Raw genomic sequence first — 20,341 nt, forward strand, 5'->3', positions numbered from 1 at the left:
CTATGTCTAATGTTGAGTCTATCGGCACAAATAGATTTATTTTCTGACCATTAAAGCTCTCATACAACGTGAGGAGCTCTAAGATATTATCACAGCTATCTTCAGAAGCCCTATTGAATAGAATAGAGTCATCCACAAAGAGTAAATAGTTGATGGAAGGACATCTTCTGTTTACTTGAATATTCGAGATGAGACAATTTTGCTCTGCCTTGTTCAGCAAAAAAAATTAAATTTTCGCACATAATAAGAAAAGATATGACAATAGAGGATTTTCTTGTCGAATTTCTCTATTTGGCTTGAAAAAAAATACAAGATTGACTTTCAACAACAACAGAGTAAAAAATTGTGTTCACCATCTCCTATATCCAACTTATCTATCTAGAATCAAAACCTAGCTTTTCAAGCATGAGCCATAAATAATGCCATTTCACTCTATCATAAACTTTACTCATGTCAAGTTTTAAGGTTATTTCAATATTCAAACCTATCGTCTTGGTTTTTAAATAATACATACATTCGTGAGCTATAATGATATTATCACTAATTAGCCTTGTTTTTAAAAAGTGCTTTGATTATGACTAATTAATTTATTCATAATCTTTTGTAGCCAATGAACAAATACTTTAGAAATGAATTTATAAACCATAGAAGATAAACTAATAGACCTAACCTGTGACATGTCCTTAGCATTCGGTACTTTTGGAATTAAGCAAACTGCGTGTGGTTGAAACCTCTCAGTATTCTATCTCCAACAAAGAAATTTTTCACTGCTTTAGACATATTTCCAACCACTATATTCCAATAATAATAAAAGAATTTCATGTAAAATCGTTCTTTCTTGGGACACTTTTAGGGTGCACACTAAAAACAGTTCGTTTGACCTTTTCTATTGAAACTAGCCAAAGCAGATTTCTATTCATGGATGGGGTTACTATGGCATTAAAATTTTCGAATTTCAATTCCGGGTCAGCTGAATTAGTAGAAGAGAAAACACTTCTAAAATAACCTTCTGCAACTGAGGTGATATCAGTTTGAAAAGTGGCATAATTCCCATCATTCCTTTCCAACTTTCAAATTTTATTGCAATGAATCCAGGATTGGAAGGACTAATGGAAGAATTTAGTGTTTTTATCCCCTTCTTTCAGTTTTTTTATCCGAACTTTTTTTCTCCAATAGCTTTCTTCTCTAACATATGCATCCTCTAGCATATTTTTCAGTGCCTTAACCTCAATCCCTCAGTTACTTCCTGTTTCCCTAAGCTCTTCTAGCTTCTTCAGGATCTCTTCTACTTCGTCTTTGGAAATGGATTTTGACATTTGTGTCACCGTACAAGTTTATGTCCACAAAGTTTCAATTTCTGAGCTAAAATAAACATAGTTGAACCTTTAAAATTGGATTTCTAAGCTTCGATAATAATTTTTTTGACACTTTCACTTTACACCATCTCTGTTGGAATTTGAACCTGTGTTTAGATCATTCTAAATGAGGGCTGGTATCCAATAAGATAAATACGTGATCCAATCCATTTTTCGACAGTCTGAGATTCATATTTGTATGAGACATTTTCAACTTGTTTATTGCTTGTTAGAACACGATCCAAACACTCCAAAATATGCTCATCACCTCTCCGTTTATTAGATCAAGTAAAATTTTTACCCACCATATCAAGATTCATCAAGTTGTTCCCATCAATAAAATCAAAAACTATTGTCACAGCTAAAAATCGTGGTATAAAGTGTCAGATAGAAAACATTATAATTCTAACAAAAAAACATCATAATTATAAATCTATGATCACACTAGAATAAATTATGATTGAAAAATTAGGACTTAAAATAAAAAATAGTGACTATAAATTTATATTCATTCTTTTTACTAGATATGATCAATCAGGATTTGGATCTTCTAAATTTTGAAACTTACTTTAGAAGGTAAAATATGATCTATCACCATTTATTTTATAGGTGGGACAAAGAAAAAATATAAGAGAGAAAGCATTCAATAGTGAGAGATTTAATTTTATCCTCTAAAATAAAAATCTAAAATTTAGAGGATCTAAATCCAATACCAAATTTTTTCTAATGAACTTTTTCTTAAAAGAAAATATATGAAAACAGGCATCTGATCTAAACCTTCTTTATTCAGTGCGTGTCATTTCATCAATCGTCCTGACTATTTTTGTATTTTGTTATTTGCCATATTAAAACAAACAAAGAATGAATATGGCTTCTATCATATCCTATAGAAACCCAGTTGCAAATGATCACCATATGCGGAAAAGAAAATGATTGAGTACCGAATGCTCTCTTTGGCCAGCCATAACACGGTATGATCTTATCATACAATTATCATCATCTTTAAAAAATCAAATTACAAGTTATAATTTGAATATTGAAAGCTATCAGCCATGTAGGTTCTCAATTTTTTTCTATTTTATTTATGTTGTTACAATAATGTTGTCTTAGGATTATATAAGAAAATAATAAAAAAAATCAGCGTAATGAGCCACTAATTAATAATTATATACTAGCAGGAGCAATTCTTTTACAAAATATCTTAGTATCATTTATGTTTAGAGAATAGGACGGATGAGCACACAGATCGAGGACAAACAATTTGAGTAGTGAGTGGGCTGAAGCTAATAAAAGCAACCTTAGGAGAATTAAATAAACTTTAACACGTAAGTATAATTTTGTCATTCACGTAAGTGGTGTTGATATGATGTACGAACAAACGAAGGGAACTATATATATGATTTATGAATAATTATTTGAAAAAGGGGTCAGCTTTTAAATTCACTGTAATTTTTCTTTGTTTATAAATAATTTTTTATTTTTAAAAAATTAGTATTGTAACTGTTTTTCTTTTCTCTAAGCACTACTGTATAATAAAACAAGCCATTTCAATAAAGATGTCTAAAACATATTTTTTTAAAGATATTTTTTAATAATTAAAATTTAATATATATAATCGATTAAATCCTGTTATTTTTATTAAAATTAGGCAAGACAAATTAACTTAACCAAAAAATGGTGAATCCAATTTTAATTCGGTCGAAATTAATATTATTTTTATAAAAAATGACTACAATACCCCTATTATAAAAAATGACTAAAATACTCTTATTATATATTAATTTTGAGAATTCTAAATTCTAACTCTTTTCTTCTCTGTCGTCATAGAGTTAGGATTTAGAATTTTCAAAATTAATTCACCATTTTTTGGTCAAATTAATTTGTCTAGCCTAATTTTGACAAAAATAACACGATTTAATCGATTATATGTGTTAAATTTTAATTATTAAAAAACATCTTTAAAAAAAGATGTTTTTGACGTCTTTATCAAAGTGACTCCCATATATAAAAGAGAAATATCAATACAATGTATTAGTACAAGAAATTGAATAAAATAAATAAGAAATTACCAAAAGAATAATTTTATAATAAATTATCTGTTGCTTTTTGTAATTTTAATACATTTTTAAATAAAAATACTATATATACTAAAAATTAGTTATATTAATAATTGATTTTTATAACTCATTTAATTTGAGTGTACATCTAATATTTTTTAAAAAGTTTTGTTAAATAAATAATGACTTTTGTAAATAATGTAAATATTGGACTTTAAAATTAATCGAATAAAGTAAAAAACACTCCACTCCAAAATACCTCTTAAATTTTAATATTAGGATAACCATCAGCACATCTAGTGAATTGAAATCTATTATTAATTGTGTATGAATAAATCGAATAAAAAAATAATCATTCAATTAAAAATAACGAATATAATCATCTGTATACCTATTAAATTGAATATCCAACATATCTATTGTTCATATTATTTAGTATTTTCATCGTATATATATGCTTTTCCTTTTTTAAATTGCATGAACATTTAAAAGAAGTTAGTGATTTATGAAAAGATTCCCCTACTAAAGTATCATTATGCATAAGTTGGGCCGTAAAGTCCAAAGAAAATGAATTACAATATTGGTCATTGCTATAGTGTCTACAAATATTTGACTAACTTTTTAAAAGGGTTAAAAATCAATATTTAATTTTAAAAGTATAAAAATAAAAAATTATTAAATATTCAAAACTTATCATATCAAATAAATTAAGCAAAAGTTAGACACTATATCATAAGCATCATAGAATTCACCTACAATATTATTGAATGGAAGTTTGTTTGGTTTAGGGGTGTGGAGGGATGACGTAGCGCAAAATGACAATGCCTCCACTCTCCACTAATTTCCAATGCTTGTCACCATATATTTCCAATCCTCGCACCGTATTCTGAAAGCATAAACCTATTTTTACATTGTGAATTGAAAAAAACCTCACTCACTCTGAAGTTCGTGATTCATGCCCCCCATCAACAAAACCTTTTGTTTTATATCTTTTCCACATCTTCCACTTTAGTAGAAGATAGATAGAGTAGCACAGGCCTCGATCTCCTCTGTTTAGTGTTGACAGCCATTTATGCATGTGACTGAAGATAAAAGTAATAAGTAGTGGAAGAGGAGAAAACGAAGTCAGGTAACTAACTAAACTACTTCCTTTATCTATAGCTTCCGTTAATTTGTTGCGCTCAGTTATTAGGTGTTTCCAGTTTCCACTTTCTATCTTAGGCACTGCTTCTTCATTATTTTCATGTGTTGCAGACTTGCAGGGGAAATTTTACCCTTTTTAATTTTTTCCTTTTATTTTTTATTTCTAAAATAGCAAGTGCTGCCTGAGTCACGGGATATCTTATTTAATTAGAATCGTAGATCTCGATTTTTTGAAATTGCATGAATCTCCTACACAATATGATTCTTTAGTGAGGTGCTGATATATATATATATACCAAAATTTTTAAAATAAATATCTCACTAGACTTGTGTTTATAATGGATTATATTATGTGTATACTCTAAGATCAGTCATTAATATAAAATATATATTAAAATATAAATAAAAATAAAAGTTGAAGAATAAAAAATTTGTTTTGACATATTATTTATTACGGAGAAAAGAAATCTAAAATTGTCACTAAAATAATTTTTAAAATTTTAGTTTCGTTAATTACATGTTTAAAATTGACAAAAATATACTATATTAATCTTATAAATTTAATGAGTAACTTGAAAAAATGCTGAGAAACTAACGTAATGCAATTGAATCTTATAACTATTTTAATATAAGCTACCAATTTCGATGTACATGCAAGGCCAAACATTTTGCTTGTCCTTATCCCTGCGATGCATAACAGAGATAGAGAGGAAATAGAAAAGGACGAATCTTTCTGTCTGATTGTATTTTAAGATTTTTGTTTTTCTTTTTAATCTTGCTTTTGTAGATCCTTTGAGTATTATTAAAATTTAGGTCCTTTTTAATTTTTCGACCGAGAAAAACTACTTCGAAAATGTTATCGTTGAAGCGAGAGTTTACGAAGATATAAAATATTAAATAGTGAGTTATTCAGGACAAAAGTTATCGCTCTTTCTGATGTTAGCTTTAGTAACATCACAGATTGAAGATCTTGTTTCATTTTTTGTCAAATGGACCCCAATAAGGATATCTAAAGTCCTTATTACTAGGTATATCGATGATCATGCGAATCCTAATGAAATGGAGTCAAATATTACAGTCATATCACCTCTCAAGTCCGTTATAGAGGCATTCTAGAAAAAGTAATACTATTATTTTTGTATATATTATTTTATCTTTTATATTATTAAATGGAAAAATTTTACTTTCCTTTTTTTGAAAAATATTAAAATGATATTCTTTTTCTCTTTATTTATAAAAGGTATATTCTCCTCTTTTATAATTTTTAAAAATTTTTTACTTTAATTAATTTTAAATTTATTGTGTTAACTAATGTTAATTTTATTCATTTTTTTAAAAAATAAATTATTTTTTACAAAAATATCTTTTTATAAATAATTTTTTATTAATTAAATTGTATTTTTATTAAAATATTTATAAAAAAATTTAATAATTAAATTATTTTTTAAGTTTACTATTAATTTTTTGATATTAATATATATTATTTTAATATTAAAAAAAATCTTACCACTGTTAATAAAATCACAATTTAATAATTAAAAAATTATTGAAGAATTTCTTAGAAATAAATAATTTAATTATTAAACTTTTTTAAAAAATATTTTGTTAAAATGCAATTTAATCAATAAAAAATAATTTCTTAAAGGGTATTTTGGTAAACAAAATTTAATGACAAAAATAAAATTTTTGTTAAAGGATATTTTTGTAAAAAACAATTTATTTTTTCTTGAAAATTGGATAAAGTTAACACTAGTTAACACAAAAAATTTAAAATGGATTAAAGAATAAATTTTTTAAAAATTATAAGAAAGGAGAATGAACATTTTACAAATAAAAGAAAGAGGAGTGTTATTTTAGCATTTTTCAAGAGAAAAAAGTAAAATTTTTTTATTAAATAAATATAAAATAAATAAACAAAAAAGTAAGAGAAAATAACATTTTTTCACTAATTTTACCATGTTAATACAGACTTGATTCATTTAAAATAGCATTTATGCAATTTACTCGTCTTTTTTAGTAAATGTCAATTTTGAATTTCGCCTTTTGCATTTATTAATTTATTAGCCAGTAATAGATACTTAAATGGAATTCAGATTCGCAACGAATTAGTTTTTGATTTGTCAAATTAAAAAATGACCATGAACCAGAAAAAAGTTTTTCTTTTTTGAAACCTTATTTATGTGTTGACGTCGAGATGTCGCTTGGGTCACTAATTTTGACGAAGTTAATAATCTCACTATGGTGAAAATAGCCAAAAATCCATCTTAGTTGGCTAAACTAAAGATACACCTCTTACTCTCAAAGAGTCTAGAAGAAAATAAGCACGCAACTTATTTAAATATATAACTTAATCAATTCAACTCCATCAATAAAAAGGGTACATACGCATATTTATACTAGTAGAGGAGGGAAAACCTTCATGACTCGGGCGATGTATGACTAACTCATAATACAATATAATAATATATACTAAACTAACTCATAACACAAACATAAAGATACATGCTCCTGCATCATTTTTCATTTCTCTTTGGGTTGGAAATGGCTCCTACATTATCCTTCCTGGGTTGAAAAAGGCTCATTTTGTATTGGCGAAAGATTTTATTGGTGAGTGCATTTAAAAGATGTGAAAAGACATAGCTTAACTTGATTTTTTTGACCATCTACATATTGTAACGAAGTTAATATGATCTTCTTGCCATCTTTAATAAAGGAATATATATTTTTGAAACCATCGTGAATAGTTCGACAATCATATTGCTAAGGACGTATAGTAGTAAGTGACATGCGTCTATCGGAATGACGTCACACCACACTTTATCTTTGTATTTACTTCCCATAGAAATTTGGACTAAACATTGCTTTGTGACTTTAACTTCATTTTCTTTTGTTTAACCAATGCATCTTGTAAGGACAGGGATGTAACTCGGTTGGAAATTTTAGTTTGTCTACCATATAATTTGAGACAACATTCTCACAACTTCTGCTATTTATGATGACCCTGTAATGTTCAGGAAGAAACTTGTGCTTGAGCTCACGACGCATTTTATCCCATGTCTTGATCTTTCTTCTTCCTTCTCTTTCTCACTGATGCTTCAGATTCTCCAACCATACTGACGCGTGCTTCTTCAACTTGATTGCTACAAGCTTCATGCACTTGTCGTCTGGAATGTCTTTTAACTCGAACGCTTTTTTCACTGTGTAAAGCCAGTCGATGAAATCATCAGGTTAGAGTCTCCCTTCAAACTCAGGAATATCAATTTTGATTCCTAAGTCTTTAGTTTTGTGAGTCGTGTCGTGTCATTCTCTTCGTGTGAACAAATCTTCAGACGAAGAAGAATAATGAAATGGATTTGCATTATCTTCTTCACTAGAAGAACTGTAATCACTTTGCTTGCCGTGATTATTTTGAGCAATTTCATATTTTGCAAGTTGCTCTTACAACTCCTTAACTTGACAGCGTAACTCCTCCATTTCAATCTCTTGAATAGTTCTATGTTTTGGAACCATCTTTTATTACTATGCAATGAAGTTGATGCTTGGTGTCGATGTTTTGATGATATTGATGAAGCACAATGATGATGGAAATGCACCAATGATGATGATGAAAAAAGGCATCAAAAGAAGAGAAAAGAACGATATTACTCAAAACTCCGTAGCAGACAATCCATACTGACGACGATTCGTACCAACAGCGAGAGAACCGGACTAAAGACCATACCCACAAACCAAATAAAATTTTACTGGAGCAAGTCGAGAATCGATTTTGATGAGATTAATAATCCCATTATAGTAAAAATAATCATAAATTTATTTTGGTTGGCCAAAGAAATAATACACCTCTTATTCTTAAAAAGTCTAAAAAAAATAAGTACATAACTTATTTCATATTTAAAGTAATTTTAATAAAAGAAGTACATACGCATATTTATACTAATAAAGAAAAAAAATCTTTATGATTAAGACGATACAAAATTAACTCATAATATAATATAATAATATATGTTAAATTATACTATTTTAATTAACAGTTCAAACATAAAAATACATATTCTAAGTGATTCAGGACCAAGAACTTTATCTAATATAAGATTTTGTAGATAGAAAGATAAGTACTTCTATGGTAGGATTAATTAATATTGACATATTTCTTGTCCCCATGTCTAAAAGTCAATAGTCCATTGGGCAGATTTTTTAAATTTTTTTAAGTGAAATCAAGTATTTTAAAATTTGTTTTTAAGTAAAATCAAATATAAATCCATATTATAATACGAAAAGTACATATAGTGATATTATTTAAAAGAAAAATTTTAAAGTTCAACAGCATCCAAGAAACTTCAGGTGAAGCTCTGACTCATTAGACCATTGTAAAATTCAAATCAGTTTAGAGTATTTTGTGAAATAAATATCACTTCGTCTTCTAATTGGCTCCGGATAATTATTTCGAAGAAATAATAATTTATTATTTATTCTTATCAGACTAAATACCCAATTTATTGTAAACAAAGTCAAGATTCTTCTATGTCTCCCCGGAGATTCTTAACTATTTATCACTCACTCATTGCAGGTTGAAACAGATAAGCAGAAACTAAACCTATCGCATATTCACTGATTCACATACACCATATCCATGGAGTCCAGAAAATCGTTGCAGTTCCTTGTTCTCTCAATCTGTGTAACACTCGTTTTAGTAGTCACCTGGGTTCATCTTCCATCATCCCCCAACAAGGTGTTCCTAGACTGCACCCTCTCCTCTGCATGGTGTTCTTCCAAAAATCGCATCCAATCTTCCACAAAACCCAACAATTTAATAAAAAAACCACAACAATCATCATCAACCACACAACACCAACAACACGACTCTGATGTTCCTCACCATCCCCTAGACCCACTAACCGTCCAAGAATTCAACAAGATCCACGCCATTCTCGCCGCACACCCTTTCTTTGAGTCGGTATCCAAATACACTCTCAACACCGTTTCCCTCGAAGAGCCAGACAAAGAGCTCGTGATCAAATGGAAGCGAGGAGATCCACTTCCGGCGAGGAAGGCCTCGGTCACTGCAATGGTGAAAGGAAAATCTCATTTTCTAACCGTAGATCTCAACACTGATGAAGTATCCATTGACGAAAAAAGCTCTGTAGTTTCAGGGTACCCAACAATGGCCATGGAGGAGATGGTGGGGGTACTCGATGTTCCATTAAAGAGCATTGAGTTCAACCGCACCATCTCCCAACGTGGCGTAAACATGGGGGATCTTGCATGCCTCCCTATCTCTTCGGGTTGGTATGACTTGCCCGTAGAGGAGAACAGAAGGCTGATTAAAGTGCAGTGTTATTCGAAGAAGGACACTGTGAACTTCTACATGAAACCGATTGAGGGGCTTACTGTGCTGGTTGACATGGATAAGAAAGAAGTTGTGAGCATTTCCGATAACGGCAGAGACATCCCTATTGCTAACGGAATCAACACTGATTACCGTTATTCCGTTCAGAAGCTTAACGGTGACTTCCGTCTCTTCAATCCGATCTCACTGGAGCAGCCCAAAGGACCAAGCTTCACAGTGGAAGACGGCCACTTAGTTAAATGGGCAAACTGGGAATTTCATCTTAAGGCAGATGCCAGAGCTGGAATCATAATCTCGCAGGTCAAGGTGAGCATGGACTAGTCTTTACTCTCTAATAGATATATATGGTGCCTGCCTGGTTATGGTTACTATGCCAATCATATATAAGTTTAGATAAAATTAAAGTTATACTCTTTTATATTTTGCTAACAAAAAATATTAAATATTCACTAAAATTAATTATTATATATTTGCATATATTTATATGTATTATTTAATTTATTTTTATTATATATGTTATATTACCTTATTAGCTATTTAAGTTTAACAACACTTTTTATTGTTGTTTGTGGTTAAAGTAATTTTTTTAGTTATTAGCAATATTTTTTTAAGTGTTAAAGTTATGAAAAATATTATTTATCTTTTAAATTTTTAGTTTTTAGTCAATTTTTTAATTTAAATAATATTATTTAATTAATTTAATTATCTATTTTTGTAGAAAATTATTTATTTTGTATAAGAAGTTATTTATTTTTTAATTTTTTTTTTAAAGACTTAATAATAGATAATTTTTAAAAGATACCTAGTTGCATTGGTGATGTTGTTTAGCCATTATAATCACGGTAAATATAGGCACCATAGACTCACGGCGTATAGTAGACATGAATGAATGTAGCTGAGTATTTCATTTGTGTGTGCATTGGTGAAGATATTTTAGTTATATGTTTGTTGATGAACGAAAGGTGAGGGATCCAGAAACATCAGAGCTAAGGAGCGTGATGTACAAAGGGTTCACATCAGAGTTATTTGTGCCATACATGGACCCCACAGACGCGTGGTACTTCAAGACATACATGGACGCAGGAGAGTACGGGTTTGGGCTGCAGGCGATGCCTCTGGACCCACTCAACGACTGCCCAAGAAATGCATACTACATGGATGGCGTCTTTGCTGCCGCTGACGGAACTCCCTACCTTCAACCCAACATGATCTGCGTCTTTGAGTCCTATGCTGGCGATATTGCCTGGCGCCATTCAGAGTGCCCCATTACTGACTTACAGGTACTCGGCTATTAATATAGATCATACACTTCCAAATCCAAAATAAACATTTTTAGTGTGTTTTTAACATTTTTGTAAAGCAATATATCCTGAACAATGTTGTTTCGTTTGCATAACTAATTTGATGTTTACACATTTTTACGCTGTTAATTTTTCCCTGAAAAAATACAAATAAAAATGTTAGGTTACAGAGGTGAGGCCGAAAGTGAACCTGGTGGTTCGAATGGCAGCAGCCGTGGCAAACTATGACTATATTATTGACTGGGAATTTCAAACGGACGGACTAATCAGAGCAAAGGTTAGTGATCGAAATTCAATTTCAGTTTATTATTATTCTAATCTGTTTTAGGGGACAAGCAAGTTGATAAGCCACTCGGATTCCCCAAGAATCCGTAGACAGATAATTAAATTAGAAGTGGACAAGTAGTGGTATATGGTCCCCTCCTCCACTTGCACTTAATCCATATTTTAATTGAGACTTTTTTTAACAAATTAAGGCCTAATTTGGTAGCCAACTTAATTAAGTTTTTTTTGATAAAATAACTTAAATAATAAATGACTTCTTTTAAGTTATTTTGTGTTTAGATTTTTAATTTTAAAAATACTTATTTTATAAAAATGTGATGAAAAGTAGAAGTATTATGAGAGAAGTTATTTTTTTAACTTCTCTGTAAACTCCTAAATAGCTTCTTAAAAAGTTGCAATTTAGTTTTAAAAATTATACCATACATTAATACTATTACTTTTTATAAATCAAAAGTTAAAAAAAATTACTTTTAATGTTTTCAAAGGGACTCTAAATGTTTGTTATAATGTCCTGATAACTGAATTGGTTGAAAATTAAAAAATTGGTAAAAAATTAATAAATAAGTCGAATCTATTCAATTTTTAATAGTTAATCAATTTAAAATAATAAAAAATATTTTTAAATATATATTTTGTACATAACATATTATTTTATTATATCTGATTTAATTTAAATGAATTTTAATTGAATTATTAAATCTTTGAATATCTAATTCCCTTATTTAATTAATTACTTGTTTTTAGTTTTCCTTATTGGTCTCACTTGTAATAAAGTAAAAAGAAAACTTATAATCCATAAAAAATATTTTATTTTTTAATTATTTTTAGTGTTCTGTTAAAAATGCTATTTAATATTTTAAAATTTTACTAAATTTTATTCTGAAAATTTAAATGTTATTTTTTCAAATATCCTTCTTATCTTAAAAAAAAATACTTTACCGTTTTATTTAAATTTTAACAAATATTTTTGTGAAACTCGTAAAACTCTTCTATATCGTTGTAAAAAATCTGCTTTGTGATTGTGACTTTGTTACTCTTTGTCCCGTGTCTTAAGTGGTTGAGTTGGTATTAATAACTAGTTTATTCATAATTTTGATTGAAAACATTGTTCATATACTAAATACTCATAATACTGGTATAAAAATATAATTTTTATTAATTAATTATTTTAAATTATTTTTTATTGGACAGAAAATTTTTTTTATTTAACAAAATAAAAAATACATATTTAATTAAGAAAATACTAATAATATCAATTATCAAATAAGTATTATTATAAAAGGTGTAAACATAGCGAAATTATTATTGATTTATACTATAGCTAGTTGGCAATAATTGAAGTATTTTATTCAAAAACTAATTTATTGAAATGAATTTTAATTTATAAATATAATTATGATAAAGGCCATTGACCGTATGACGGATGACTTACATGCGTCTAAGTAACTATCATTTTCGTCATTAGTTTTAATTTATGTCAATATCTAACTGAGAAAGATGCAAACCAAAATGATAAGGATGTTTCAAGTATTTTTTCCAAACTAATTTATTTTATTGGAAGATCTAAGTATGATCAAGATTCATGACAAGAGCACTGACTAACTCACCTACATGTATGTTGAGTCTAATTGTCATTTTCATCAATAATTTATGTTATTTACATGGGGTTATTTAATTTCACAGGTTGGACTAAGTGGTATTTTGATGGTGAAAGGAACAACCTACGATCATATGAACCAAGTTCCGAGCCAAGAATACCTCTATGGCACCCTTTTGAGCGAAAACATAATTGGTGTAATCCATGACCATTTTATCACTTACTACCTTGATTTGGACGTAGATGGAAGCGACAATTCCTTCATGAAAGTAAATATCAAGAAGCAAGAGACATTGCCAGGAGAATCACCTAGAAAAAGCTACCTAAAGGCAGTGAAAAATGTTGCAAAGACAGAGAAGGATGCACAAATAAAGCTTAAGCTGTATGACCCATCAGAATTTCACATGATAAACCCATCAAAGAAGACAAGGGTTGGAAACCCTGTTGGGTACAAAGTGGTTCCAAGTGGCACAGCGGCTAGTCTTTTGGACCCTGAAGACCCACCACAGAAGAGGGCTGCATTTACAAATAACCAAATATGGGTCACTCCTTACAACAAGAGTGAGCAATGGGCCGGTGGCTTATTTGTTTACCAGAGCGAAGGTGATGATACTCTTCAAGTGTGGTCCAACAGGTCAGTCATTACTCATTCAATACCTACATTCATGACCATGTGTTCCGTAAAGCATGTGTTTTTGGGAGTAGATTCTCTCTAGTAAAAAAAAATTGGATTCTCTTATATTTAATTTTGGCTTCACTTATAAAATTAACGGTGAGAGATCACATTAAATTTCTTCAAGTGTTAAAAAAACTGGAGAAGATCTATTTCCAGTGTTTTTTTTTCTCTTTAATATTTTTCATTTTAAAAAAAAACTTTTTACATTTAATTTTATTTAATTTTATCTCTAACCTTTTTAATTTGTATAAAAATTATCTCTGAATATTAACTTTGTCTAAAACAAAAGGACAAAATAAAAAATGTCTAATAATAATTTTAACACAAATAAAAAATGTCCAAGAATAATTTTGACCTAAACTGAAAATATTAGGGGACAAAATTTAATAAAATTAAATATTAAGAATGTTTATAAAAAAATCACTTACATTAAGTATAAAAAATACACTTTATCCTATTTTAAATCAGCAATATTATATGATTAATAAATATTATTATTTTGGATCAACATTTGATATATTATTATTTTGGACTAGTATTTGGTCAACAATAATTTTCACCCATATTTACAAAAATTTGTACACATAAAATACATAATTTACACTTATATTTATTAGAATTTACACACAAGAGTTAACACGGTTTATATCCAAATTTATCAACAGTTTATAAACATAAATCAATAAAATATATTTGTTGAAGACATTTTAATATTTGTGTTAGTCAAATATTGATCAAAATTGCTAAAAGCTATTAGTCCCAAGATTTTCAGATTGTAAATATTAATGTCTACTTAGTGTATCACCACATTGTGCTGTAATTGAAATTGGGTCACATCATAGCAAGGTATAGGGAAAAAATACAATATAGGAACATTAGATTTTTATCCATATAGAGAGAAGAGAGACACAATTTACGTAAACTACTATAATAGTTTGTAGCTTGGTAGAGGATGCTATCGTTATAGTTAAAATAAGAAAACAATTGCTCGTACTCAACACAAACTAAAGTTGGACAAAGTACTAACTCGCTTAATGTATTTCATTTGACTTATAGTTAAATTGCTTTCAAAACATCTCCAAATCTAACACGGACAACAGAGAATTCATAGGTTAGAGAAGCTGAGGGAATGAAGTTTAGGGGAAATTACAGCCGTGGTCCTATTAAGTTGGTGTTTCCTCAAACCTAGCAAAACACAATGCATATTTTAGGAAGTGAAATTATGTAATAATTTGTAAAGCTTCATATTCATTTGTCATGATAATGAATGTTACTAATTTCTAATAATTTAAGGTGATGACTCTGATACAGAGTAAAAATTTACAGAGATATAAAAAAAAAAAGCTGTAACTCTCTTTTATTTAAAAAAATTTATCTAGTGAAATTCACAACATATATCATATACTTCTTTCATTCTTACTCTGTAACTCTGTACAATCTTACTCTGCAGCAGAGTAATTACCTAATTTAAAGCCCAATTATGACTTTAAATCTGTCTCCTAGTCCCCACAAATTAAGGTTTAGTTTATGAAATCTGTAGAATACATTTCTGTATCAATTATGATAATTAGTTTGATTACGATGTTGTTGAAATTTTAAATTTGTTAAAAACAGGGATCGTCCAATTGAGAATAAGGATATTGTGCTGTGGTACACACTTGGGTTCCATCACATACCATGTCAAGAAGACTACCCCATCATGCCTACTGTGTCATCAAGCTTCGACCTCAAGCCTGTCAATTTCTTTGAGAGAAATCCAGTTTTAAAGTTGCCCCCGAATTTCAAGGATGATTTACCTGTTTGCAAGGCTCATGATTCATCTTGAGATGACTCATTACTTCTATTTTTAGCTCACATTAATGTTCAAGATTTTATTGTGCGCTGAATTGTGGGTAAATTTAGCTGTAAATATGGTAATTAATAAGTGAATAAACCTTCTCGTATCTTGTAAGAAATTAAATCTTAAACAGAAATTTAAGCTGCTTGTTTATCTTGGAAAATTGTTCAAGTGAAAATTATGTGGTGCAATGAAGTCTTAATTATGTATTGCTAGATTTTCGTTTCAAAGTAACACTAATTAAAAAACTTATTTGGTTTAATATAATCTATCACTATAATAAAAAAATAATTTCTAGTGACAATTTATTTTTTCTTCGGTTACAATAAAAATCACCATTAAAATTTTTACCGACAATTACACACTAATCGTTGTTGTATGCTGTCATTCAAATATTTTTGAGACAATTATAATATTCACGCATAAAGACCCCCTTAATGATTGCAAAAAATAATAAACTGTTATTTTTACCCACAAAAGTTTAGAGTATTGACAAATTTATTCTTGAAACAAATAAAATTGACTTCATATCCATAAAAGATGAATTTTTGTTGACAAAACTACTCAAACCTTTAAAAAATTATTCAAAATTTTCAAATTATCCTCTAATTTAATCTAACCCTTAATTCTAATTTTACTCCATACCACCACTATCCCAATCCTTAACTCCATCACCCCCAAATTTTTCATCACCTCCACTCTTATCCTCAACTACCATTGTTGTCACCATCATCACCACCATAACCATCCTTTCTCTTTCTCTCTCTAAACCCACCACCATTATTACCAAGAATGGGGTGATATTTGAGTGAGAGAATCCATTACTACTGCGTACTCGGTGTGTAAGTTCATTGTCCGAGTTGAGGAGTCTGATATTGAGCAACCTTGGTGGTTTAGGGAGAAAAGATATCAGAAGGGTGGGGTATAGCTTGCTAACACCGTTGGGCAATAGAGTTTTTCGGTTTTGCCTGTTTCAGCTCCAAGGCGACGAGCACGTGTGATTCATGTTTGACATCCATGGGAGTATCATGGCAGAACAAGTGATGGATCTTGGTGCCAAGGTTGGTGATATTGGTGGCGGTGGTTCTGTACACTCGACCTTTATGCAAGATGACCCACCTCTTGCACCACCACCGATTTATGTTGTCAGTCCAGTGGAAGACATGGACGTAGGTAATGAAGACTTCGACGAAGAGTACGTTGCGGATAGAAACGATAGTGATTCATCTGAAGATGATGATGAGGAGGAGTTTGTACTGGAGACACCGGCCGAGGCAGCGATGCGCTATGTTTTGCCACCCTTCACCCGATTCTGTCGCTATTAGATGTACCAAGTCACTATCATAAGTTGGATTTAGACGCCATGCATGAGAAATCTCCATTTCCAACACCGGGGAAGAGGATTATAACCTAGACGGTGAGGTAGAGTTTCGGGTCGGCCATAGATTCAAAAGCAGAGATGCAGTAATACAGGGCGTGTAAAGAACTACAACATCTGTAGAAGTGCTGAGTACCGAGTGGTCGAATCGGACTGATTAAAGTACCATGTGCATTGTTGCCAAGCTGCAACTGGATGTCCCTAGAGTCTCCGTGTAGCCCTCCAACAGAACCTCATATACTGGTGATTTCAAGTTTAATTATGACGTATTTACTCATTTATGATTGCTATATGTAGTGTAGTTTCCAACCATGAATGTTTTATTTTGTTAGGAAGATCTGAAGGGTTGGTGGATCGCATAGGTGTTTAGCACCCACCATGTCCAAAAATCATCGACAGTTGGACAGCAGTCACATCTGCAAAATCATCCTGCCGTTCATACAATCCAACCCATCTGTCAGCATCCTATTCTGCAAGGTGTAGTTCGGCAAAGTTATCACTTCAAACCCTCTTATAGAAAGGTCTAGATGGCGAAGCAAAAGACTATTGCACAAATATATGGGGACTGAGAAGCGTCATACAATAAGGTGCTAAAGCTTCTACAATCATCCATAATTGGTCTAGCGATAGATGCCGTCTGAGGATCCTCATCTCGTGTTAGTCTCTGCTTTGTTGTGTCAACCCTATCAATCTGTCACCAGTTATAAGAATAACACGAGTTCAATTTACGGAATGTCATAACAAGTTACAAATTCAAAACACAGGCAAGATATAAACAATAGTTACCTTGCTGCCATGGGATACATGAGAACCTGTCAGTCAGGTAGACACCACTTGAAAAATCTCTGATATATCCAAGACATCAATAGCGGAGTGCAGCTGGAGATGTCTGTTGTACCTTGGTGTACTGCAAAGCACATCGAATAGTATCTCTATGCAAGCACCGCCGATTCCCAAGACAACTCACGGCACCTGACAAAGTCTGCAAGCAGTGGCAGCCATCGGAGATGGACCAGGTTGTTCGACTTGTCTGTCATCAGGTAACCACCGATCAATAACAAGATGTAACACCTGGCATACTGTCGGAGTGTCTCTGAATCATCCGTTTGAAGCATATGGCAGACACAGTTCCACAGCCATGTCAGCTTCAGCGAGAATGACTATTTTCTCTGCGCCTCCTACTGCGCAACCACCGGAGGCCTGGCACCGAGCAGTCGATCCACCAACTCCCACATCTCCGTGTCGTACCACCCATAGAAGTCACGAAAGTACCCCCTATTGGCTCTCCGTGTGCACATAGCCCAAGATGGTACGCCACGTCCTGTAGGGTGATAGTGGTCTCACCCCATGGTAGGTGGAATGTGATGGGTCTCCGGACGCTATTGCTCTACGAATGTCGTGCTAAGGGAGTTGTCGAAGACGAAGTCCCTGAGAGGCACCGTGTCGTCGAACCCAGCCTCCCTCAGATACGGGACGATGGTGTCGGATGGTGGAAATGTGTGACTCACTCGTCGCGGCAGAAGTAAGTGAGGCCTCTGACAAAAAATAAATGATCACAATTATTAAAAATTTGTATAGGTCCATCAACATATCAAAGTGACTTAACTATTGTATACATTTGCTTAACAAAAATTTACACGTATGTACTAACTGAATTTATATCGATAAAAACTTTTACGTTAATATGTACTTACTTAATTAATAGACATTTATTCAATATGTTACTTAAATTAAAAATATTCAGTAATGTAATTAATAATCTAATTATCAAACTTTAACCTAATAATATAACTATCAAACTTGGATAGTTAATAAATAAATTAATAAATTAAGAAACGTGTAACCAATAAACTAACTTCAACCGTTGGAAAATATCTACCCCACCATTTAATATCTAAATTAATAATTATGTAGTTAACAACTTAATTACAAAAAAATGATAACCAAATTTTTAGAATTTTACCCTATTAGTGACTTATTGTTAACGATATAAATTAATTTCTAGTTCTTGACAAGTATCCTAACCATGACTATACATATATGGGATAACATAAACGTCAAGATAATAAAACTAACCGCAAAATCGGCTGTCCCGGCACAGTGCCATGTCGTGTTCAGTCTATTGATGTCTAGATCACGTGCATCTACACGCGCCATCTTCATCTTACTCAATAATATGATCAGAAAGGGATAGAAGAGAGAAAAAAGTGGTGGAAAAGTTTGAAATGGGGCCAGATCAAGGATGTAGACGATATCTATATAAATGCGTGACCCAGTCTTATCTTGTTTACAGTATAAACGAGATAAGTTTGCATGTATCTTGTTTACATTGTAAATAAGATATACACGTATCACGCGCACTGTTTTATCTCGTTTACAGTGTAAACGAAATAAATAATCTTACATATTTTTGTAATAATTTTTAAAATTATTTATTTCAATAAATAAAATTTTTATTTAATTTATTTAAATAAATTTATTAGCGTTTGAAGTTTCTATGGATAAAAATAATAGTTTAATTTTGCAAAAAACCTACAAATTTTAGTGTCCATTATTTTAGATAAATTTATTTTATGGCCATCAAACGGGCCAACCCAATCCATATAAGCAAGATTTGTCTAAGCATGTGGGTTATACGAATTGTCCCTATATTCTTTTTAGTTCACGTGTCTCAATTTTTAAGTTTGGACCGTTTATGACTAGTTCAATGAGTTATACCAGTTGGATCATTTATTTTTTATTTTTCAACAAAAATGGATAAAATTCTAGTTTTAGGATAAAAAAAATTTATCTTTTGGAAAAAATGCCAGCTTTGGGCAAAAAAACATACAAAACAGAGATTTTTTTAGTGAGTGGATTAAGTCTTTGAGTCGAATAATGAAAAATATTAAAAAAATTGTCGAAATTTTTTAAAAGTGCTAAAAAAAATATTTAAACAGGTCTTATTTTAAAGCACAAAAGTCCGCCTGTTTAAAGCACTACTTTTTCGGATCAACTGAGCTTTGCCCATTTATTCCGAACTTCAAATGGGTCTCATTTTAGAGACAACCACCTGTTTAAACAAGTAAATGGACAATCAACTTAGGTTAATCGAATGGTTAGCTCACTCGTCCACTTAAGCAAGTTTTGGAGTTTGAATTTCACCTTGTGCATGTAGCAATTCATTAGCCAGTGACAGACCCTTAAATAAAACTCAAATCTATGACGAATTTATCCTTAACCTGTCAAGTTGGGAGATACCTGAAAATCCAAAAAAAAATAAAATAAAAAAATAAATGAACTTGTCTAATAGATATGACCTATTTTAACGGTCTTAATTTATATAGTCACAAAAATTAATTCTAGAATTATCATATTATTAATTT

The 20,341-nt window shown here is 30.7% G+C and overlaps 1 protein-coding gene across 3 annotated transcripts; it reads left to right on the forward strand.

The window, feature by feature from the left end:
* Positions 1–4,290: 4,290 nt before the first annotated feature.
* Positions 4,291–15,761, forward strand: LOC107462776 (amine oxidase [copper-containing] gamma 2). Of its 3 annotated transcripts, none has more exons than XM_052252641.1 (7): positions 4,291–4,541; positions 7,570–7,782; positions 9,123–10,208; positions 10,865–11,182; positions 11,367–11,480; positions 13,172–13,719; positions 15,376–15,761. In XM_052252641.1, exons 3-7 carry the CDS (start codon positions 9,186–9,188, stop codon positions 15,584–15,586), a joined length of 2,214 nt encoding a protein of 737 aa, XP_052108601.1. In that variant the 5' UTR covers positions 4,291–4,541; positions 7,570–7,782; positions 9,123–9,185; the 3' UTR covers positions 15,587–15,761. The 3 variants fall into 3 exon arrangements, with proteins under 3 accessions (XP_052108601.1, XP_052108602.1, XP_015936921.1); XM_052252642.1 differs by having other exon boundaries at positions 7,655–7,782; XM_016081435.3 differs by lacking the exon at positions 7,570–7,782.
* The last annotated feature ends 4,580 nt before the right edge of the window (positions 15,762–20,341 follow it).

This window comes from Arachis duranensis, chromosome 8 (genome assembly GCF_000817695.3).
Source record: "Arachis duranensis cultivar V14167 chromosome 8, aradu.V14167.gnm2.J7QH, whole genome shotgun sequence".
NCBI lineage: Eukaryota > Viridiplantae > Streptophyta > Magnoliopsida > Fabales > Fabaceae > Arachis > Arachis duranensis.

Coding starts and splice junctions, on each gene's coding strand:
- LOC107462776 (XM_052252641.1), top strand. CDS start 9,186: ATGGAGTCCAGAAAATCGTTGCAGTTCCTTGTTCTCTCAATCTGTGTA. Junction 11,481..13,171: donor ACGGACTAATCAGAGCAAAG/GTTAGTGATCGA, acceptor TTAATTTCACAG/GTTGGACTAAGTGGTATTTT. Junction 13,720..15,375: donor CTTCAAGTGTGGTCCAACAG/GTCAGTCATTAC, acceptor TGTTAAAAACAG/GGATCGTCCAATTGAGAATA.